The sequence below is a fragment of the Microtus pennsylvanicus genome, chromosome 11 (assembly GCF_037038515.1).
Source record: "Microtus pennsylvanicus isolate mMicPen1 chromosome 11, mMicPen1.hap1, whole genome shotgun sequence".
Classification (NCBI taxonomy): domain Eukaryota; kingdom Metazoa; phylum Chordata; class Mammalia; order Rodentia; family Cricetidae; genus Microtus; species Microtus pennsylvanicus.
This window is the reverse complement of record NC_134589.1, coordinates 99,973,454-99,998,271: the sequence shown is the minus strand read 5'-3', so window position 1 is coordinate 99,998,271 and position 24,818 is coordinate 99,973,454. Positions and strand designations below refer to the sequence as shown.

At 41.4% G+C, this 24,818-nt stretch overlaps 1 protein-coding gene across 5 annotated transcripts in view; it reads left to right on the top strand.

Moving 5' to 3' along the window:
• Positions 1-24,818, top strand: part of Txndc11 (thioredoxin domain containing 11) — an 80,153-nt gene that overhangs the window by 13,633 nt on the left and 41,702 nt on the right. For 2 of the 5 annotated variants that reach the window (XM_075942040.1, XM_075942038.1), the window contains exons 4-5: positions 2,751-2,880; positions 18,831-18,924. In XM_075942040.1, coding sequence (XP_075798155.1) covers positions 2,751-2,880; positions 18,831-18,924 — 224 coding nt within the window. Of the gene's footprint in view, positions 1-2,750; positions 2,881-18,830; positions 18,925-24,818 lie in introns of those variants that run through there. The other 3 variants (XM_075942042.1, XM_075942043.1, XM_075942041.1) reach the window with 2 other exon arrangements.

Sequence of the window (24,818 nt, the reverse complement as noted above, 5' to 3'; positions counted from 1 at the left end):
TGAGATGTGTGATGAAAACACATGATAACACATGAGCTGTCTGTGTCCTCAACTTCTGTAGCCGTTAAAGTCAAAAAGTCCAAGCTAGGTGTTGTGCTGCATGCTTTTAAACTCAGAACTATTTAGGCCGAGAGGCAGATTGCTGTGAGTGTGAAGCTACCCTCAGCTACTATGTGAGATTCTGTTTAAAAAGGTGGGTACCTACCCAGTACCTTGGTATTCTGCATAGGGGCTTTGAAATGCTCACCCTTCATCTTAGCCTGATGCTTTGCCTTTCTGTTCATTTCATCATTTAGTATCCAGTGTACAGCAGTGCTCAGCCACAGGAACTTCCCAGATATACTTTTCCATGTTCTGAGAGTCTAGAGGCCTCAGTTTTATACATGTGCATACATCCTTATATGATTCGTCCATCAGCTGAATGCTCTTGGGCTCTCCTAGTATTCAAAAGCTTTTTCTGCTTACAGTGCCTGCACATGTCCCGTTGGGTCTCATGGCTGAGCAGATTCTGTTGCTGTTCATGTCCTTTGTTGCTGTTTGTTCTCACTTGCTGTAATGCTTCATCTTGTAGCTACTTAAACTAATGGTTTCTGCTTTGTGGGACAGACTTTTGGGGTTTGTATTGATGTCCTCCCAGGTTTGATGAAACAGAGTTTGGAGCATGGAAATGGGTTCTCACCCTGCTCACACAGGAGCTCTAGACCTGCTCATTCTACGCTGATGGCTGTAGTTTCTCTTTCTTCACTTTATGCCTTAAATAGATGAGATTTCTACATGGATTGGCTCTTTTTTGTTTTGTTTTATGAGACAGGGTTTCTCTGGATAACAGTCCTTACTGTTCTGAAACCTGTTTTGTAGACCAGGCTGACCTCAGACTTACAGAGATCCACCTGCCTCTGCCTCCTGAGTGCTGGGATTAAAGGCGTGTGCCACCAACTCCCAGCAGATGGGCTCCTTTTTGCTGGACAAAACATGTTATCAAATGATTTCTTTTTTTTTCTTTTCTTTTTTTTTAAATATTCACTTATTTATCATGTATACAATATTCTCTCTGCGTTGTACCTGAAGGCCAGAAGAGGGCACCAGACCTCACCACAGATGGTTGTGAGCCACCATGTGGTTGCTGGGAATTGAACTCAGGACCTTTGGAAGAGCAGGCAATGCTCTTAACCACTGAGCCATCTCTCCAGCCCCTATCAAATGATTTCTTGATTTTTTTTCCTCATTCATTCATTCCCTCATTCATTCTTTCATAGTATGTTTGAGACAGGTTCTAATGTAGTTGAGGATAGCCTTAGATTTGATACAGATATATAGATTACCTTGCCCTCCTCCGCTTTCTGAGTCCTGGGATTAAAGGTGTGCACTACCATATATGGCCTTATTATTTTTGTTTTTCAAATTAAAATATGTTGATAATTGATAGTTATGGTAGCAATTAAATTTATTTTTTAATTAAAAAATATTTTCTATTCAGCCCTGGCTGGCCTGGAACTCACTATGTAGAACAGGCTGGCCTCAAACTTATCTACCTGTCTGTGCCTCCCAAATTCTGTTTTGTTTTTGTTTTTTTTAAATATATATATATATTTATTATGTATACAATATTCTCTCTGCATTATGCCTGAAGCACTAGACCTCATTACAGATGGTTGTGAGCCACCATGTGGTTGCTGGGAATTGAACTCAGGACCTTTGGAAGAGCAGGTAATGCTCTTAACCGCTGAGCCATCTCTCCATCCCCCAAATTCTGGTATTAAAGGTGTGCTCCACAATGCCTGGCCTCTTGAGTTGGTGGAATTCTTACTTCTGTTTCCCTGCTGTGCTTACCTTACTATTTTCACACTTCTATTTCTTTGATATCATATTCTGTAGTGTGCACTGAAGAATTATGTTTATCTCATGTGTTTGAGTTTTTTTTAATTATGTTACACCATTGTGAGTACAGCATATATGTAATTCTTTCCTGAGCTCTGTGTATTGCTGCTGTGAACAGTAAACTTAATGTCAGTCTCTGTAGAGAAAAGAAAGGTGATGGAATTTCTGAATTTCACATGCCCCTCCCCCATCGTTCAGTAACATTTGTATTTATTGTGGGTCACTGAGAGACTTGAGAGACTTTTGATGAGGCTATTGAGGCAGCCAGGTGAAATTCTGATTAGCTCAGGAGGATACCCAAGTGGTGTTACTGTTTTGAGAGCCGGACCAGGCTCCTATTCATGCTGAGGCATAGCCATAAGGGACACCTGACTTCACCCTTGCCATTTTGTTCCTGTTGTAATGATACTTTAAACAGGTGTCAGATTTGCTTAGTGATCCCTTGTTTGTGTGCCTTTGGGAATACTAGTAATTACTTTTTAGTAGGGAGAGGGTCAGCTGCCAAAGTTTCTTATTTCAGTTTCTTTGAAAAGGGCATCTGCCTATGTGTGTTGAGTGTTATAGCAAAGATCCTGAAATTCTTTATCATGTGCTTAGTTTCCAAACCACCTTTTTCTTTTTTTAGTAGAAACTAAGTTTTTCTTCTGGAGAAGAGAATGATTTTAATTTGCAGTGGATTAAAGTTGACAGCATAGATGTGCTTGTTTCTTCCCCACCTAAAATGCTGGTTCTCTTTTCACCTTCTGAGCAAAGCAGGCTGCTTGCCTCTGAACCAGTTGTTAAAGCAAAGATGTTTTCATTGTGTGGTGTTGATGATTTTAATGCGTGGTGTATTGTTTTTATTTATTTGCTTGTTTGTTTTTTGGTACTAGTTTTGGACCAATCGAATACAAAGGCCCCATGAGTGCTGTTTACATTGAGAAGTTTGTTCGCCGGGTGATGAAACCACTTCTCTACATCCCATCTCAATCAGAATTGCTAGATTTTCTCTCAAACTATGAGGTACCTTTCTTTCTTATCTCCTCTGTTCCTGAGACCTTTTACTTGGTTGAACTGGATTGTTTATACTAAGTGGTTTTTAGTTTTTGTTTTATTTTGGTGTATATTAATTGTACAAGATAGTGGGTTTCATTATGACATTTTCATACTTTTAAAAAATATGCCTCCTGGATTTCAGCAGTTAAAAAAATTACATTGGGGGCTGGAGAGATGGCTCAGAGGTTAAGAGCACTGATTGCTCTTCCAGGGGTCCTGAGTTCAATTCCCAGCAACCACATGGTGGCTCACAACCATCTACAATAACATCTGGTGTTCTCTTCTGGCATGCTGAAGAACACTATATATGTAATAAATAAATAAAATAAAAATAAAAAAAATTACATTGGTGGCTAAAGAGCTGGCTTAGGGGTTAAGAACATGTAGCACGATTCTTTCAGAGGACCCAAGTTTAATTCCCTGCACCCTCCTCAGGTGGCTTGAAGCTGCCTGTAAGTCCAGTCCTGGGAGATTTCATGCTTCTGGGTTCCTCAGGCAACTGCACACACATGCACATATACTTCCTCCCATTAAAAATAATTTTTAGCCGGGCGATGGTGGCACACGCCTTTAATCCCAGCACTCGGGAGGCAGAGGCAGGCGGATCTCTGTGAGTTCGAGACCAGCCTGGTCTACAGAGCTAGTTCCAGGACAGGCTCCAAAGCCACAGAGAAACCCTGTCTCGAAAAACCAAAAAAATAATAATAATAATTTTTAAAAAATTACCTTATAGAGAAGCCCCGGCTAAAGTGCATCTTGAGATGCTAGTTATAAAGGTGGCTGCCAGGTGAGCTTTAAAAGACTCGAATACTTGGAAAATCTTGTCTGTGTTTTGTTTGGTGATTTTTAAACAAGTACTGGCCTTGTCTCATAGTTTACTCAAATATACAATTAGCTCATAGTTTCTGTGCAACTACTCATTTCTTTTTTTTTTTTAAAGATTTATTTATTTAGTATGTATACAACATTCTGCCTCCATGTACGCCTGCTGGCCAGAAGAGGGCACCAGATCTCATTACAGATGGCTGTGAGCCACCATGTGGTTGCTGGGAATTGAACTCAGGACCTCTGGAAGAGCAGTCAGTGCTCTTAACCTCTGAGCCATCTCTCCAGCCCTCATTTCTTTTTTTTTTTAAAGATTTTTTTTTTATTATGTATATGGTGTTCTGCCTATATGTCTGCCTGCACACCAGAAGAGGGCACCAAATCTTATTATAGTTGGTTGTGAGCCACCATATTGTTGTGGAAGAACAACCAGTGCTCTTAACTGTTGAGCCATCTGTCCAGCCCCTGCAGTTACTCATTTCTAAGAATATTCTTTGACCCTATAGTATTGCACTTTGAGGTACCTGGATTTTCTTGTCTGTTTTAGTTTAGCCCTTTTAAAACCAGCAAATATTGGGGGCTGAAGAGATGGCTCAGTGGTTAAGAGTACTGGCTGCTCTTCCAGAGGTCCTGAGTTCGATTCCCAGCAACCACATGGTGGCTGACAACCATCTGTAATGAGATTTGGCACCCTCCTCTGGCGTGCGGGCATACATGGAGGCAGAATGTTGTATACTTAATAAATAAATAAATAAATCTTAAAAAAAAAAAAAAAAGAAACCCAGAAAATATTGCCAGAAGGCGGCACTGAATTCCCTGGAGCTAGAGTTATAGGTGGTTGTGAATGTCCATCTGGGTGCTGGGACCAAGCTTTGGTCTTTTGCAAGTAGCAAGTGCTTTTAACTTCTGAGCCTTCTCTCTAGTGCCTAGGTTTTCTTTTTTTGCGGCAGGATTTCATGTATCCCAGCTGGATTTCGATCTCCTGAAACAGACACAGCTGAGTCTGACCTAGGGCTAGTGATTTCTTTTCTTAACCTCCCAAGCTGTTTTAGGATTTGAGATGGTGTCAGTGTTTTTATTTTCATTTTAAGGCAGAGTCTTGGTAGTAGGGTTAACAGTTACTTCTGACTGGCCTAGTAGTTATTTGCCAAGTAAGCCCAAGCTGTCCTCAAACCCACAGCTGTCTTTCTTCTTCAGCACTCCCCTAGGTTAGCACCTGGAGTCACTGGAGGGAGTTCTCCAAAATAGTGAAAATTTGATACCATGCTTAAGTCAAAGCTTGGGCTGATAGCTTAATTCCTTTAAGCCTTAATTTTTCTCATTTATAAAATAGAAATAGTCTAGATGAGACAACATCTCTAAAATTATACTAAAATTAAGTAAAAAAAAAATCTTTGGGAGCTGGGCTGTGATGGGGCACACCTTTAACACCAGCACTCTGGAGGCAGAGGCAGGTGGATCTCTGTGTTTCGAGGCCATTCTGGTCTATAGAGTGAGTTCCAGGACAGCCAAGGCTACACAGAGAAACCCTGTCTCCAACCCCCGCAATACACACACACACACACACACACACACACACACACGGGGGAGGGGAGGCGGAGAGAAACACTCTCAAAATATTATGGAGAGAGGGGAGAAAGTGGAAATTTTGAATGGTATTATTTATAAAGCAATAAAAATAAAAAATATGGAGAAAATTCTGAGCATTAGGATTGTTGTCAAGACTTTAAATGTCATACTAATAATACTGGGATTTCTTATTCATGTTTAAGAAATTGTTTTTATAATTAAGATGATAAAGTGATCTGCAAAGACTGACTCACACAGTCCTTCAGTTTTTCTCTATCGGGATGTTTGTAGAGTACTTTGCCCAATTTTTTATTCATATTTTCACTCTTTAAAGAGAAAGAAATGAGAGAGTAGCAACACATAGCATAAAGTTCCTGTGAACCTTCCAATACATATGTGGCAGACACTGATCATTTCTGCACCTGATAATAGGGGAGGAGGAAGGCAGTTTTGTCAGAGACTTATATCCAAAGGAAAGTTTTGTTTGTTTGCTTTTTGTTGTTGTTTATTTTGAGGCAGAATTTGACTCTAACCCAGGCTGGCTTCAGACTTTCTGTGTAACAAAAGATGACTTTGAATTTATGATCCTCCTGCCTCTACCTTCTTAGTTCTGGGCTTACAGGCATGCCTCAAAATTTTTTACATGTTTAATTACAGGATTTACCCAAGGCAAGCAATCTGCCAACTAAGTTACATCTCCAGCTTTCTGCTGCATTGATTGTATTTTTCTTTTAAAATGTTTCATGAGCCAGGCATGGTGGCACAAACCTTGCCGTGAGAAGCAGTGGCAGGTGGATCTCTTGAGTTCAAGGCCAACCTGATCTGCTGAGTAGTAGTGCCACTCCCTATGCGCCTATGAGGGACATTTTTATTCAAACCATCACATTGAGTTCTCAGCATTTATTCTGAGAATGGAGAATGGCCCATGTATGATAATTAACAAGAATGAGATGATGGGATCTAGGATTTTCTTCCTAGATAAACACTAGCACAATGCTGACTTATACCTTATGTGTGTAGCTAGAAGCTGCAGTGAACTTACCCAGGGACACTAGAGAGGAATAAGAGAGCTTTATTCATGTCCTTGCAAGCCTGTTAGATTGAGCTTCCTGAAGCTATTCCTACTTATTCTCAGATAGCTCTTCCTGCCTTTTTGTTTACAGACAGATGTGGTTTATTACTATGGACAACATAGTCAAACAGAAAGTGGGTCATAGTTATTTTGGTGCCTTGAAGTTGATTGAAAAAGGAGTAGGATGAAATTTTAACTGGTTTTATGTCTTCTAATTTTAGCGTTTCTTTTCTTTTTTTTTTTTTTAAGGTATCATCTCTCAGGTATTGGTCGCCTCCATATCAAGTACTTTATTTTTAAAGCTCATGAACAAAATAATTCGATTTTACCTTACAACCTTCCTACCAAATACCAACAGTATTGTTATTTAGCACTTTTATATTCTTCCCAAAAGAGTTTCTAAACCTTTTAGTGAATTTCTGTAATTAACTTAAGATGAATTATTTAGCATGTCTATTAATTTTATTTTGTGTTTTTTGGTTTTTTTGAGACAGGGTTTTCTGTATAGCCTTGGCTGTCCTGGAACTAGCTCTTGTAGACCGGTTGGCCTTGAACTCACAGAGATCCGCCTGCCTCTTCCTCCCAAGTGCTGGGATTAAAGGCATAAGCCACCACCGCCTGGCTCTTATTCTTAGAAGTTCAAAAAACTAAATTGTTTTAAAATTAAGTGGGATGATAAGAGGCCTAGGAATCTTTGGGGGTTTGTGTAGTAGGAGCAGCGGGCTGCGTTCCTGCCCAGCTCCCGCACGGCTAGCTTTATACCCGAAATAACAACACACAAATTGTATTTATTTAAACACTGCTTGGCCCATTAGCTCTGGCCTCTTACTGGCTAACTCACATCTTGATTAACCCATTTCTAATAATCTGTGTAGCACCATGAGGTGGTGGCTTACAGGAAGATTCTAACCTCCATCCATCACGGAGAGGAGAGCTATGGTGTCTGCCTCACTTCCCTTCTTCCCAGCATTCTGTTCTGTCTACTCCACCCACCTATGTTCTGACTTATCAGGCCAAGCAGTTTCTTTATTAATTAACCAATGAAAGCAACACATAGAAAGAAGACCCACCTACATCATTTCCCCTTTTTCTGTTAAAAAAAGGCTTTCACTTTAACATAGTAAAATTACATATAGCAAAACAGTTTTCAAGCAAGAATTACAGTTGCAATATTTATATCTATTTTATCTTTTATCATAACTAAGGAAAACTATAACTATCCATTCTTCAAGTCCATCAAAGACTCCAGAAGGATATAATATTACCTAAGTAAACAAGAAATAAGCAATTTCCAAAACTCTAGAAATGACAGCTTGCTGTCTGGACAGTCACCCAAAGTTTTTTTTTTGTACTGTTGGGGCATCTATCTTCAGCCTACAGGCCCATAGTATCCAGCAGACATTTCCATGAAGCAGGAAAATTCAAAGACAGTTCAGTCAATTTCCTTTGTGTCCTGCAGAATGTCTCGCAGACTCTTATGAATCAGGAACCCCAAAAGACCATCTCACCTTTAGGCAAGTTCAGCAGTCCTCTCTCTGCGGGTTCTTTGTATCCAGTTTATACAACAGTCCAGGCAAGAGCAGTTTCTTGCCCAAATGACTAACCAACTCCATAAGGAGCCTCTTCAATGCCCATCTTCCTCTCGAAGTAGATTGGTGCTGCCAGGAGCAGACGTGTCTCATTGTCATGAAAAGCCTAAGTTAATAAAACATTAAATGTCATATTCTGTAGTCTTTGAAAGATATGAAGAATGCCTATCTGAAATAAATCTATGTGCATCTAGAAAATCTAACTAACATGACTACAAGCTTGACTATTATTAATGATTATCCATTAACAACCTGTATACATTACATTTTTAAATGAACTACACAACCACAATCCCTTAATCAAGATTAGAAATATGCATACACATATAACAAAAGATCTTAAAATTTATATCAATAGAGTAAAATTTATACCGATGTAAATATTCATATCTATATTATTTTCCACTTTAAAAGAACATTTATAAACAATATTTGGGAATATGGACATAGTTATTTCTCTCCAAACTGCTTTGTGCTGATTGGGGCGCTGTTAATCAGATCTTTCATGGTGTAACCTGTGTGCCAGGTTCATATCAGTCGGCAGTTGAGTGAAGTAATTTTTTGAGGGTGTTCACAGCAACCTTTCAGGAGGGCGTGGTCTATCATACCATACTGGGATAGAAGCAATCCACAGGGTCTCATCCTCTGTGAAAACAAAAGAAGACCTTTTCCAAAGCATCATATCCTTAGATGTAGTAATAGGAGCGGCGGCGGGGCTGCGTCCCCAACACCCCAGCCGCCTGCTAGCTTATGCCCGAAATAACAACACACAAACTGTATTCATTTAAACACTGCTTGGCCCATTTCTATCTAGCCTCTTCTAGGCTAACTCTCGCACCTGGACTAGCCCATTTCTAGTATTCTATGTAGCACAGCTAGGTGCGCTTACCGGGAAGATTCTAGCCTACGTCCATCCTGGGTCGGAGCTTCATCACGTGTGTCTGCCCAGGAGCCAGGAGCATGGCGTCTTTCTGAGGCGTCTACTCCCGAGAGGAGAGCTGTCGAGTCTGAGCTCACTTCCTCTTCCTCCCAGCATTCTGTTCTGTTTACTCCTCCCACCTATGTTTTAACCTATGAGGGCCAGCCAAGCAGTTTCTTTATTTCTTAACCAATGAAATCAACAGATTGGTATATGACACTCCCACATCACTTAGACCCAAATTTGGAAGTCATGATACCTTTAGAACATTCATGTTGGATCAGCTTAGCAGCCCACACAATGAAATGTGTCTCTGTATTTAGCTCCTTCACAGTCAAAAAGTTCAAAGAAAATACAATATACAGAATCCAAACTCTCTGCGAATTTTCCATTTTTACGTGGCTTATTTTTCATTTCTTTTAATCTATAGCTGTCTGTACTCTGTCTCTTTAAAGACTTTACCCTTTTTTAAGGCATTTCTTTATTCTCTATATTCTTTTCTTCTCTCTCCCAAGCCTATCTACACTCATCCAACATTGTGATCCATTTAGAGGTCTTCTATGTCTGAATCTGTCCTATTGTGAATCTGTAATTTTTTACTATCCAGGAGCATTTTTGCTTTGCAGTTTTAAATCACTAAGCACTTAAGAATCTAAGCTGTGACATTCCTAGGTCAAAAACAGGCTTGCCCTGCCCAGTCCAACATGGCTGAGCCGTTTGTGCCTCTGAGCCTTGCACATTGCACCACTAGCATGGCAGAGCTGCTTGTGCCTCTGAGCTGCAGCACGCAATGTCCCCCTTTTAGGCACACAACGAGTGTAGTTGCCATCAAACAAATCGTAGCACTTTACTCCAAAACTCCATTCAAGTGCTATCTCCCGCAGGAGCCAGACAGAGAATGCGATGGTGGCACAGCCCAGAAATTCAAAACTGCCACTTTCTAGTAGACCTGATCCCACCCAGGCAGGAAGAGCTGAGCCACGGGCATGGTCTCAGCTACTTTGTTCCCAACCCCGAGTGGGCACACAAATGTCCAGGCCCAGAAATGCTTCATTGCCAGAGTTTGCTCCGGCAGCAGGGCCCAGGAAGGCGTGTTTAAAAAGGTGCGGCTTTTTTTCTGCCGCTATTGCTGAAACAGGAAATTTCTCTACAGCACGCCCTAGCAAACAACAAAAAGCTGTGTTAAACTCTTTGTGTATAGAATTACTTTTTAAGCCCTCTTAGGTTTTACGTGTAGTTAACCACGTTGGAGCGCCACTCTGTAGTGAGGAGCTGCGGGCTGCGTCCCGCCACTTAGCTAGCTTTACACCTGAAATAATTACATGGAAACTGTATTCATTTAAACACTGCCTGGCCCATTAGTTTCAGCCTCTTCCTGGCTAACTCTCACATCTTGATTAACCCATTTCTATTAATGTGTGTAGCACCATGAGGTGGTGGCTTACAGGAAGATTCTAACCTGCGTTCATCACGGAGAGGAGAGCTATGGTGTCTGCCTCACTTCCCTTCTTCCCAGCATTCTGTTCTGTCTACTCCACCCACCTATGTTCTGACTTATCAGGCCAAGCAGTTTCTTTATTAATTAACCAATGAAAGCAACACATAGAAAGAAGATCCACCTACATCAGGTTTGTATGAGTAGGGTGTTGACAAATTGCTGGGTGAGAGAAAACCTGAGCATTTTGCAGAAAAGCTTGAATGCCCAGCTCCTAATAATATCATACTGTTTTTGTTTTGTTTTGTTTCTTTGTTTTCTCTACACAGAGTTTCTCTGTGTAGCTTTGGTGCCTCTTTTGCAACTAGCTCTTGTAGACCAGGCTGGCCTTGAACTCACAAAGACCTCCCTTTGCTTCTGTCTCCTGAGTGCTGGGAATAAAGGCGTGTGCCACTATTGCCCAGCTAATATCAAATCTGAGTGTTGAGCAAGTATGCAGCATTTCTGTCAGTTCAGAGTGTTATACTACTATGAGTAGGGTAGTTTTACAATGAATTAACCTCAAGGCAGAAATGATTCAAGTGCCAGCGAGGCAGGGGAGCTGGAGAGTTGGTGTAGAAGGTAAAGGCACTGGCTGTTCTTGAGGACCCAGGTTCCATTCTCAGCATCCATGTGGTGGTTCACAACCCATCTGTGCTGTACCAGTTCCAGGGCATCCAACCCCTTCAGGCACCAGGCATGTATGTGGTTCACATACACACATGTATGCACTTAACAGACACACACACACACACATATGTAAGTCTAAAAAAGGGGGAAAAGGACTTTTAAAAAGCACATCAGGGTAATTGTTCATAAGGCCACTAGAGGGTGTGTGCTATCTGCCAAAACTTACACCATTCTGCAAATGATGCCTGCTTCCTTAACAGAAGTGTTACAGGAGGTATTTGCTGGCCATCTGTAAGTAGCTGGTTTCTGCCTCCTTACTAAAATGACTACTAACCATCTGTACATCATGGAATGGGGTTATATCACACAAAGTAGGTCAAGGGATAACCTGACACTCATTGTGTGTTGTTTTGCTAAATTATAAAGTTTGTCAAATGCGTATTTTTTGCCTTGTGCTAGGCACTCTGAGATGGAAGTATAATTATGAAGAAGAGAGGACTGTTTCATAGATTGACAGCAAATGGGGGTATGCTAAGCAAGCTTCAGAAAACAAATGAACAAGAGGCACTAGTCTGACCTGTGTCCTCCTAATATGCATGTCTTTGTGGAACTTTAGAATGTAATCTTACTTGAAAATAGGGTCTTTGGAGCTGGGCATGGGTACACCTTTAATACCAGCACTTGGGAGATAGAGATAGGTGGCTCTTTATGAGTTCTAGGCTAGCCTGGTCTACATAGCAAGTTTTAGGGCAACCAAGGCTACTTGGAAAGACCCTTCCTCTCTCCCTCCACCCCCCCCAAAAAAAACCCCAAAACACAAAAGTGTCTTTGTAGATGTAATTTATCAAGGATCTTGTGATTAAATCACCAAGAATTTAGTGTGAAATCCTAAACCCCTGTGACTGGTTGGGTAACAGAATAGCAGCTGCTATGGAGGGGGACTGAAGGCTGCGGCCCTGGAGCATTGCAGTCTCAAAGCAAGCCGGGTCTGGAGCGATCTGAAGCTGGAAGAAGCAGGAAAGATATCCCTTCCAACCTCCCCAATTCTCTAGAGAGTAGAGAATGGTTGCTGTGATTCTGTACCACGTGTTTGTGGTAATTTGTCAGGACAACCTTAGGGAATGAGGCCATTTGAGATTGTAAGTGCTGTGATGTGAGAGTGGTGATCTGGGGACGGGGAAGGCTGTAGCTAATTTGGAAGGCAGGAAGTCCTCACTGGGAAATGATTACCTACACAAGATGAAGCCTGTGTGATCTGGCCAGACCAGACCTGAGGAAGCTGGAAAAAGTACAGAGCCCCCAAGGAGGACTGGGATTGTTCAGGCCAAAGAAAGAGGGCCGTGGGAGGAGATAAAGCTTCAGGGCTGTGTTCTGTTCCCATTGTGTCTCCAGAGGACACTCAGTTGACTGAATAAGAAACAGACTGTGGCTTGTTCACTGGGGCCTGGTTAAGCTTCTAGGAACAGGGAGAGACAACAGGACATCCTAAGCCTGCTGCCTGCTGCCCGCTACCCAGTACCAGGTTGGCCCCAGTCCTCAGCTTTTTTCTCCAGAAGCGTCTCTGTGAGGGTGTTAAGTACAGGCTTAGAGTTGTCTGCTTCAAGCTAGCTCATGGATGTGTTTGTAGCTGAGTTCACAAAAGCTCAAGTCTAGTAAAATCTATTAGGAGATATATTTGCTCCTCACTCTTGTTTTCTCAGATTTGAACAAGACATGTGGAAGGAATTGAAATATGTGTAATTAATTTATGTTATTTGTTGAATAATGACATGACTTCTGTTGGAGAGACTTTAGAATTTTGGGGAAATCTTTGTAGATTTTGCTTTACTTATGACATAACCAGAGTTGCTTTTATATTTAATCTGCAGTAGAAGTGAACAGCTCACTATTACCCCACCATACTACCCTCTTTGTGTTATTTATTAATTAATGTTGATTGTGTTATCAAATGCCTGCTCTCAGAACTTAGTACAGACTGCTGCAGTATTGCATCTATCAGCTAGCACTTAGGATGCCTGTTATTTCTTAATGTGTTAAGCTTTTTATTTTTAATTATATGAATTTGGGGGATGTATGCATACAAATATAGGTGCCCTTGGATGCCAAAAGAGATGTTGGAGCTCTTGGAGCTCTTGGAGCTTGAGTTGAAGGCAGTTATAAATAGTGCCCAATATAGTTGCTGGAAATTGAATTCAGGTCCTCTACAAGAATAGTATATGCTTTTAACTACTAAACAGTCTTTTTAGTCCAACCTGTTGTATTTTAAATAGGTAATATTTTACAGTTTACACAGGTTTTTTTTATCTAACATGTTATATTGACCATTTGGGAGTTTCACACAATGTACCCTATCATATTCTCTTCCAAGTCCTCCTAGGTCTACATTCCCATCCCTGCCCCAAGAGACAAAGAACAGAAGAACAACAACAAAAATAAAGTCCAATTTTTGTTGAGCATGGTCAAACTCCCCATGGCCAGTGCCTTAAAACCGAGTCCTTTTCCACCCCCACCAGAAGCTATCTACTCTGAAGAGCTACACTTCTGGATCCCTGTCATAGTTTTTAAGAGTTCTCTTCAATGGCTTCCTGTCTAGACTGTTTCTTTTTTTGTGACTACGGGAGGAGAGGTTGTCACAGATGCCTTTTATGTCTCTCATTGTCAACTGTGAGTCTGCGGCCATCAATACCACTGCAAAAGAAGTTTCCTTGTCATTTTCCAGCCTTAGCAGCACAGATCATAGATCATGGACATCACATGGTTTCTGGCCACAGCATAGACCACAGACCTCAGCATGGTCTCCAGTGGTAGTATAGACCAAAAATCAACACGGTCCTCAGTTGTAGTACAGGCCCCAGACATCATCAGCATTAACATAGTCTCTGGCAGCATCACAGACCACAGACATCAGCACGACTCTCAGCTGTAGCACAGACCATGGAACCATCATGGCCCTCAGTGGCAGCACAGGCCACAGACATGGCTTCAGGTGGTGGCAGGGACTATGGATACTAGCACATCCCCTGGCTGTAGCACACGTCACAAATATGAAGATGGCTTCTGGAAGTAGCATGAACTCTGGAGATCTTTGGAGGAGGCCCAATTCAGAAAATGAAACACTGTCTCCTGTCTGTGCACGGTTTCATTTCCCCATAGTTCCCACCTCTCCAGCACATATTTGTTCATCAGAGTGCTATTGCAAACTTCAGTGTGTCACACATTTATGGTTATTTTTTGTTTTTGCTTTTTTTTGGCCCAAACAGTTTTACTTGCAAAAATACTTATTGCAAAAAGTCACTGGTCTGGTTCAAGGTTTCCTGTTTTTAATAAATACTGGACCATTGCCAAAGCTCATCTTGGATTGCTCACTATGCCCAGAGTCAGGGTGATCTTGCAACTAGGCAGAGCATCTGGGGGCAGGATTCGTGTGAGCTCCTGGTGACTGCATATCTCTTCACCCTTGGTGTCAGCCACCCTGAGTTGTGCTTGCAGCCTGCCAGGAGTGAATGTTGCTGCCCCAAGTTCTCCTCCTCTCATCAAGGCAAGTAGAGTGGGTTGCAGCAGAGGAGATTCTATGCTGTGGGCTGGCACAATTGGCTATGTCATGTTCTTTGCTGCAGCTGCACTCCCCCACACTGTTCCCATACCCTTCATTCCTCAGTTCCTCCATGGCAGTTGATAGGCTGACAGCCAAGGCGGGAGGGGGCACCAGCTCAGCAGCAGCATCTCTCATCCGTGTACCAAGCTCCACATGGCTGCTGTGGATTGTCAGTGTGGTCTGTTACAGGATACCAGGAGTAGTTTCTATAACTTTTACTCATTTTGTACAGTCAGGGTGAAGCTTCTGTTCTTCATTCCTTTGGTGGTGAAGAATGAAAATGATTTTGCTGTGTATTGCATTGCACTGCTTGGGTTTCTTGTATTCTGTGGGACACATATTGTGGGGTACCCTGAAGTTTGCAGTGCCACTCTGATGAACATGTAGCTCAAACTACTTGACAGTTTCCATACCAGTTTCTCTGAAGATAAAGACTCCTTCATCTATATAGTATGTGCTGCAGCAGTAAGGCTGGGAGTGTCAGTGTGAGTTAGGGGATTTGCCTAGAACACACAAAAACTCTGGGTTTGATTGCCCACCACTGGCAAAAACTAAAAACTGCTACAGTGAGAACAGACTTTATACTTAAGTGTTCTCAAAGGGTACTGCAAATAGTCTAAGTGTTTTTCATTTTCAAAGATATAATATGGAAGTCTGTAAAGGTTGTTAAGTGGGCAAAGGCACTTGTCCTCAAGCCTGACAACCTGAATTTGATCTCCAGTACCCACATAGCAAGAGGAGAGAACTGACTCCTTAACATGCACCGTGGCATGTGTGTATCGACACACACAAATTTTGATTTGGATTTCTCTTGGGGAATCAGAATTTGTATTCATTTTACTTTCAGTTTGTGCATGTGTGCCTATATATATATATATATATATATATATATATATATATATATGCAATTTTATGTATGCATGGGTATGAATAAATGTATATCTGTGGATAATATACATATCCATTTTCTTGAATCCCTCTGCTGTGGGATAATACTTTTGTACACTGTAAAGATTTATCACTCATATTGGTTTAATAAAACACTGATTGGCCAGTAGCTAGGCAGGAAATATAGGCAGGGCAACCAGAGTAAGAGAATTCTGGGAAGTGGAAAGGCAGAGGCACAGTCATTAGTCAGATGCAGGGGAAACAAGATGAGAATGCCTTATTGAGAAAAGGTACCAAGCCACATGGCTAAACACAGACAAGAATTGGGAGTTTAAGTTGTAAGAACTAGTTAATAATAAGCCTGAGTCAATAGGCCAAACAGTTTATAATTAATATAAAATGTGTGGGTTTTTTGGGGACTGAATAGCTGCAGAACTGGGTGGGAGAGTAACTTCTTTTTGTACCTTCCTAAGGTAATGTGATGTGGAAAGAGAAATAAAATTCACATGGGACGTTTCTTTATTTTTATTTAGAACTATTTTACTCCATTGACTTTGGTTTAGGAGAGTGATCAGAAATTTAAAAAAAAAATTTAAATATTTTTATTTATTTTGTATATAGAGTTCTTCCTGCATGTATCCTACAGTAAAGAAGAGGGTACCAGATCTCATTACAGATGGTTGTGAGCCACCATGTGGTTGCTGGGAATTGAACTCAGGACCTATGGAAGAGCAACCAGTGCTCTTTACCTCTGAGCCATCTCTCCAGCCCCCTCCTTTTTTTTAAAAAAAATTATTTATTATGTATACAACATTCCTTCCATGTGTGCTTGCATGCCAGAAGAGGGCATCAGATCTCCTTATAGATGTCTGTGAGCCTCCATTTGGTTGCTGGGGATTGAACTCCGGACCTCTGGAAGAGCAGTCAGTGCTCTTAACCTCTGAGCCATCTCTCCAGCCCCAAATTAAAAAAATTTAAATGAGTCATTATCTTTCTATTTTCATACAGTATTAACAGTTTCTAGAATTTCTGACGGTTCTGTCTTTTGTTCATGGTAGCAAAGCTTATTCTTTTTTGTTTTGTTTTAAAGATTTATTTATTATGTATACAACATTCTGCCTCCATGTATGCCTGCACGCTAAAAGAGGGTGCTAGATCTCATTACAGATGTTTGTGAGCCACCATGTGATTGCTGGGAATTGAACTCAGGACCTCTGAAAGAGCAGCCAGTGCTCTTAACCATTGAGCCATGTCCCCAGCCCGCAAAGCTTATTCTTTTATGGAATGGCTGGCCACCTTATTAAGCAAACACATTGTGTTGTAAGTTCACTGTAGGCTGGCTTGTTAAGGAGTTCTGAAGAAGCAGGACAAAAGTTTTCAGTGTTTGCCTTTGTACTGGGGCTGGGATTAAATGGGAGAATGTGTTAAGAGGCCCTGGGTTCCATTCCCCAGAACTGCAAATTACATGAAAAATAGCTTTAATTTTTCCTCAGTTTGAGAAAGTGGCTGTTTTTGCTAGATTTTTTTAGATGTTAATATTAAACTTTTCATCTCAGTTTTTTCCTTCAGAATGAAGACCAGTTGAATTAATTGAATCTGAAGAGTTAACCAGATAGTTTAGATTGAAAAGAGACTCTTCCAGTATAGATCAGAAATGTCCTCTTTTGTGCAGTATACTGATTTTGGTAGGGAAAGGACTTTTGTTGTCTAAAACAGGATTTCATGCAGCCCAGGCTGGTCTCAAAGTCATATAACAACTTTGAATTTTTTTAACAATTTATTTAATTTTTTTTATGTGTATTAATATGAGAGTGTCAGATCCCCTGGAACTGGAATTACAGACATTGAGCTGCCATGTGGGTGGGTACTAGGAATTGAATCCAGGTCTTCTAAAAGAGCAGTCAGTGTGCTCTCTTAACCACTGAGCCATCTCTCAACTTTGAACTCTTGATCCTCCTGTTTTTACCTGCCAAGTGTGGGGTGTGTATCGGTACCACTGTGCTGGGTCTTTTTTTTTTTTAATTATTTTTGTGACAAGGTCTCATTGTGTAATCCTGTGTAGAACAGGCTGGCCTACTGTCTCCGCCTTCTAAAAACTGGAATTATGGACTTGAGCCACCATTGCTGGTTAACACTGGTTTTAAATGTTATCAACATATGTAATTTCTGTCTTAATTTTTTTGAATCCAGTTTTGTCCCAAGGATCTGCCTTTTCAAGTTACCTAGTAGGAACATGAGGCTGAGGGCGTCAGCTAGAACGGGGCTCGACTCCATAAGACTAACACCTTATGTTGTAAGACTCTCTTCACTGTTACCATGTGAAGAGTTGGCCCTGATGCCAGTATGCAACGATTGCTTACGTGAAGATCACCCTGAGGCCATATAGTTAGCTCCTGAAGTTTTGGCTTGAGCTTGGCTCTTCTCACTCTAGCCTCACCATTGCTTCCTTAGGGATCTCAGAGCTGCTGGGCTTTTTAAACAGGTGTGATTGCCACAGAACCAGTCCAGACAGGGGTGCCATGGGACTTTCTTTCTTTTTTTTTTTTTTTGGTTTTTTTCGAGACAGGGTTTCTCTGTGGCTTTGGAGCCTGTCTTGGAACTAGCTCTGTAGACCAGGCTGGTCTCGAACTCACAGAGATCCGCCTGTCTCTGCCTCCCGAGTGCTGGGATTAAAGGCGTGCGCCACCACCGCCCGGCTGCCATGGGACTTTCAAAGAGGGAGCAAGCAAAGCAGATGTGTTGGGGGAGCAGTTAACTGTAGTTTGGCATGTTGAAGGTCTGTGCTGTGCTAAGTTAACTGTAGCTTGGCATGTTGAAGGACTGTGCTGTGCTAAGTTGATTGTAGTTTAGCATGTTGAAGGACTGTGCTGTGCTAAGCTTAGAGGAGTAGATTAAGCAGGTGGCATTGAGTTTGAGGATGAGGGGGAAAGAGCGCCAGAGTTGGGTTTCTGTAACTAACCTGACCAGAAAGGGACCTTGCCATCAGTGGTATTGGGTGTGGGAAAAAAGAAGAGACCTGGTTATGGGGAAGCCAGCAGATAGAAATTTACCAAAGGGGGTAAATTTGGAGAGGAAGTTGATTGAAAGAGAAACCCAAGAAAAGTACAGTGATGTTACTACTGATACAGTTTACCCAGAATGGTTGAACCACAAAGAATGAAAATCTGAATGTGGTGAAGTTTGGTGCCAGGGCTTTCTGCTGCCAACAGAAATGGAGAAATTCACTGCAGCCCAGTCTTCCTCAGGTGGTCAAGGTTAGAAAATGAGATGCAGCAATACATTCTTACCACCCATGTCTCACAGGAATGATAGGACTGGCAATGCCTCTGTCACCTAATGTGCTCTTATCCTTGCAGCCTGGCGTACTCGGCTATTTTGAGTTCAATGGCTCGCCCCAGCCCCCTGGCTACTTGACCTTCTTCACCTCAGCATTGCACTCTTTAAAGAAAGGTAAACCTGATGTGTGTTAAGACATTGGCACTTTAGCAGAGATGTACTATTTTGATATGTTTTGGCTTATAGTATCTTTATGATTATATTTTCTAATTTGCTAGGTTCCTTTTCTCAATGTATTTTTTAATAAATATCTTGTTTAATTTTCATTAACAAAGCATTGTGCTATTCCAAATATATTCTCTTGCTGGACATGGTGGCACATGCCTTTAATCCTAACACTTGGGAAGCAGAGGCAGGTGAATCTTTGTGAGTTCCAGGTCAGTCTGGTCTACCTAGTGAGAACTTGCCTAAAAATTAATTAATAAAATAATCAAATATATTCTTTATTATATTATAAAAATAGTTTGACCCTCTAATGACAAAACTATGTTCTGTGCTTTAAAATGTGTTTGTTAATGTTGTTGTCATCTGTTAAGTGTGAAGTTGACAGGGTTTGGTCTGACTCGGTGCTTACCTTAAGCTGGCTATGGCATAGCTTAGTAGGACCCGTCCTTCACAGGATGGCTTCTAAAGGTCGCAGGTACATCATGAGCCTGTGCCAGTTTCGCTCCTCTCAGGTCCATGTCGTATGTACAAATTCTATATTCCCCTCCTCTTTCCATATTGTTTTGTGTTCTCTCAAGGTCATGGCTGAGTCTGTCAGTCCTATTGGCTACATTCATCTATGCACTTGTCTCCAACTCTTGTTACCACTGGTGCTTTACCCACACCTGGACTAGACAGTGGACACTTAGCTGTTTCCAGCTTCTGTCTTCCTACTCCCATGACACCTTGATTTCAAGTGTTAGTCTTGTCTTGAAGGTAAAGTGCCCCAAACCCTCTACCTGTCAAACTCCTATTCATCCTTCATGGTCTCGCTCAAATATCACTCTTACAATTCAGTGACTAATAAGCCCCTCTCCCTATCTAAATTGAGTTCTTTGTTATTTCTCTCTACTTAACACATGCATGGATGCACTTATGAATCTAATTATAAAATAATTTGTTTAATGTTTTCAACTTTCCCATACTCTGGTTTCTGAGGGTAGGGATCATGTGTTTTTCTCCAGTGGCTGGCATGCAGCAGGGTATTTGCCAAGTGAGAGATAATGTTAATGGCCATACCATGTTACCCTGATAGATTAACCATCTGGGTTTTTTGTTTGTTTGTTTCATTTGTTTGGTTTTTGATACAAGGTCTCAATAAGTAGCCCTGGCTGTCCTGGAACTCAGTCTGTACACCAGGCTGGCCTTGAACTCAAAGATCCTCCTGCTTCTCCCTCCTGAGTGCTGGGATTAAAGGCATCACCACCAGTGTCCAGTTAAGCCATCTGTTTTTTACTGGGTGTTAGATTACTTCAGGTTTAAAAACTTATAACAGCATATCATTATTATATCAAACAGTTACTTACCATTTTAACATGCGCATTGTCTTGGGGTTTTATGCACAGAGAGTTGACTATGTTCACATTTTCTTGTCTGGGAGATAATGGGAGAGAAAAAACGGATTGTTATGTGCCTCCTGTCTACCTGAAAGACTGAGCCTCACAGCCTCAGGTGACTAAGACTTAGTGAAATTTTCCCTCTCTGCCTTATGCTCTTTTACTGAGCTCCCTCCCGATTCTCTCTTTTCATCTTGAGACAAGGTCTCACTAAGGTGTCCAGGTTGGCTTTGAACTTTAAGTTCTTATGCCTGAGCCTGTTAAACAGTTGCGATTGTAGGACTGTACCACTAGGTTTAAACTCTAGGTTTAAACTTTCAAAACAAAATACAACTTAAATAGTTTAAGAAGCACACATTCAGAGCTCTTCATGGAAGACCATAAACAAAGTTATATATGAAAGGGAACCCAGTGATCCCTAAAAGGAAGACAGCATTCAAATTCTTGAGCTGAAGGGGCTATTTTAAGATCATGAAAGGTCGTTTGGTTGCTTGTATTGTATGTAGCTATGCCACGTTAGTGAGATGAGCCTTTCATCTTAAACTGTTTTTTCATTTGGAGTTTTTCAGATAGAAAGCCTTTCCAGACACAACAGCCTTCCTTCCTTCCCCTTTCTTTCTTAAAGCTAGAACAACAACAACAACAAAGCTTAAAGCAAAACAGAGATAAATAACATGGGGTGCTCAAGAGAGATAGAAGACTTAGAATTACTCCACAGTCATGTTGGTAGCACCTACAGTCCTGGCTACTCAGGAGTCTGAGGGTGCATGATCATTTGAGGCCAGACCTGAAAACATAGCAGGACCCATTCCCCAGGACAAAAAGGATACAAAAATCTGAGAGAAAAGTATAGCTTGGTGGTAGAGCCTTCCCTCTAGTTTACACAGGGGCCCTGGGTTCTATTCTCAGTACATCTGAAGCAAACAAAACCAAACCGTCCAGAAGTGAACTCACACAAAATGAGTGTGCTGGGTAATTTGAAACTTTTTTCCTGATACATGTGGTCTGATTTATCTTTTCTGTGTTCCCCCACAGTGTTGTGATTCTAGCTTAAGATCCTGCTGCATACACTAGTATGTGGGAGCTGAGGTTCATGCTAATTAATTCTAGTTTACCCTACTGATGGTGACTGAGTTCCCACTTAAGCTTATTGAACCATGTTTTTTAAAGATTTATTTACTAGTTGGGAAGTGGTGGCTTTAATCCCAGCACTTGGGCGGCAGAGGCAGGTTCAAGGCCAGCCTGGTCTACTAGAGCTAGTTCCAGGACGTCCAGAGCTGTTACACAGATAAACCCAGTCTTGAAAAACCAGTATTCTGCTGCATGTATGCCCGCACGTCAGAAGAGGGCACCAGATCTCATTATAGATGGTTGTGAGTCACCTTGTGGTTGCTGGGAATTGAACGCAGGTCCTCTGGAAGAGGAGCCAGTGTTCTTAACCTCTGAGCCATCTCTCCAGCACCATGAACAATTTTCTTTAGAAAAAGACACGTTTGAAATTATTTTTTTCCCTAATTCTGAAGGATTACCTAAGATGAGTCTTGCCTTGAACATCTGGATTTCTTCCCCCTTTTCTCTCTCTTGCTCAAAAGGACAGTTATTTTTCTTATTGTTAATAGTAGAAGCATGTAAGAGAAAGAGAAGCACGTGCTTACTTTTTTTTTTTAATGGGACAGTTTCAAATGTAGATTGTAGGTTACTGTCTGTCCTGTTTAGAGGCCTGGGTCAGGTGAGTTGAAGTGCATAGACTGTTGTGTAGGGAACAGATGCTCCAGACATGTGTCTTCTCAACCTCGATGGTTTTTTTTTGTGTGTGTGTGGGGGGGGGGGAGCCTAGGACTCAGAAGTAGAGACTTACTCTTGATAAACCTGTCTTAATAATTTTTTAATTGTCTTAGCTGTGGTGACACACAGCTCTAATCAGTACTCTGGAGGTAGAGATAGCAGGATCTCTGGTTTCAAGGCCAGTCTGGACTAAGTATAGGACTACATAGAGAGATCCTGTCTCAAAATACAGACAAATGCAACCAAAATAAATAAAATAAAATTATCTTAGAAATAAGATACTGAGTTCTGACTTGCTGAGGCCCTGCTAGAGGAGAGCTCACAGTTGCCTCTGGGGAGTGAGGGTAGAATTGCAAGGTCATCTTTACCACAGCCAAACAGCTGTTGTTTGATGTCGTCTTTACACATTAGGGTAAAGGAAATTAGGGGAAGTTTGTATACTGTCTTAGCCCTGTAATTTGGTCTGCTACTCCTCTTTACTGTTTGAACTTTCTCCTTTTGCATGTCCTGTTTTTCTGAGGTTTGCTCAGCCTTGGTGCTACTGTGTCAGCTATTGTAATTTGCCTGCTAACAGGTATGGGCAGGAATCTGTTGTTATATTTCTGCCCATTACTTTCCCAGTCTCCTTACTGCTAGGAAATAATGCTAACAGTGTCACCTATTTGATATTCATGTGTATGTATGTGTGTCATGTGTGCACAGTGCCAACAGAGACCAGAAGAGGGTCTTGGAGCCCATGGAGCTGGAGTTACAGGTGGTTATGAGCCATCTAAAGTGAGTCCTCTGGACAAGTAATAAATACATACTTCGAACTGCCAAGCTGTCTTTCTAGCACCACTAGCATTATTTTTGATGTGGTTAAATCTTAGATTCTGAGCCAGGCATCGTGTTGCACACCTACAAATACCAGCACTTGGGAGGCAGAGGCAGAAAGAAAGATCCTAAATTGGAACTCTGTTTAGGCTGTATTGCAAGATCTTGTCTTAAACAAACATACCCATTGACTCTTTTTCTTGATTTATTTCTTTCTGAAAATCCTATTAGTAGACTTTTTAAAAAAATTTAAATTATTTATTTAACGTTTTTCACTACTTGATTTTACTTTGTGGAACACAGTTGATATTTCCCCTTTCATTGGCTAATTTGTTGTACCATTTACAACTTTTCTCTGTCAGAGTAGTGGCTGCATTAGCCCACACTGCAAGCTCTAGTGCTTACGGATCTGTTTTGGTGTTTTCTTTTACTCTAGATTTCTACTTTGTGCTACTATTTGATTGGTTGGTCCATTAGTTTTTGTCACACAGTCACACTGTGTATCTCATGTTGGCCTAGAACTTCCTTTGTAGCTAGCCCTGGCTGTCCTGGAACCCCCTCTGTAGTTCACACTGACCTTGAACTCACAGAACTCCCAAGTGCTGGGGTTAAAGGCAATATGCTGCCCCGCCCAATTGTGGTAACTTTCTTTTTTTTTTTTAAAGATTTATTTATTTATTACATACACAGCGTTCTGTTTGCACACCAGAAGAGGGCACCAGATCTCATTACAGATGGTTGTGAGCCACCATGTGGTTGCTGGGAATTGAACTCAGTATCTCTGGAAGAACAGCCAGTGCTCTTAACCTCTGAACCATCTCTCCAGCCCTGTGGTAACTTTTTAAAAAGAGATATGCAATGGTTTTTGTTTTTTCCAGGGCTAGGGATGGAAATCAGGGCCTTCTGTGTGCTGGGCAAGAGCTCTTCTTTCAAGAAAAATAAAAGTGTGGTTTTTTGTTTGGTTGGTTTTTTTTCCCACCCTTTCGTTTTTTTCAAGACAGGATTTCTTTGTAACTTTAGAGCCTGTCCTGGAATTAGCTCTGTAGACCACGCTGGTCTTGAACTCACAGAGATCCACCTGTTTCTACCTCCCGAGTGCTGGGATTAAAAAGGTGTGTACCACCACAGCCTGGCATAAAAATGGTTTTTTTGAGACTGTCTCCATTCTGTAGTCCAGATTGACATAAAATACAGGGAAAACCTCACAAGTGCTTAGACAAGAGTCCTTACCCCTTGCAGCAAATTTTGGATTTTCATTCCATCTGATTGACAAAAAGAGATATCAGTGTGGGGAAGAGGAGAAGCAGTGAACTGGAAGCTGCCAGTGTCTCACCCTAGAATAAGATCATTAATTTTTCTTTGATTGAGTTCACCTGTATGGAAATTTGGAAGTTGGAGATGGAGGGCTGGAGCTTATTTTATAAGTCTAGGTTGTTTATGTGTGAATAAAGAATATCGTAAAGTCTGTAGTTCTTCAGGAACTACACCCCTGTTTAGAAGTGTCCAGATAAGCATAGTTTGTGCTTTTGAAAGACTATCTGCAGGAATTCTGTCACCTGACTGGCCTTAGGTGTGTCCACCTGGGTGTGCTTGTACAGGTGTGCATCTGCTTGTAGAAGCCAGCGGTTGGTGTCAGGTATCTTCCTCAGTTGCTCTCTATCTTTTGAGACAGGGTTTCTCTCTGAACCTGGTACTCCCCAATTGTCTAGATTGGCTGGCCAGTGATCTCTAGGGATTCACCGCACCTATCATCCAGGAGTTACAGACATATGTTGTAACCATGGTTGGCTTTTTTATGTGGGTACTGGGGATCTGAACTGTAGTTGTCACTCTTGTGCATCAGGCTGATGACTGAGCCATCTCTTTAGA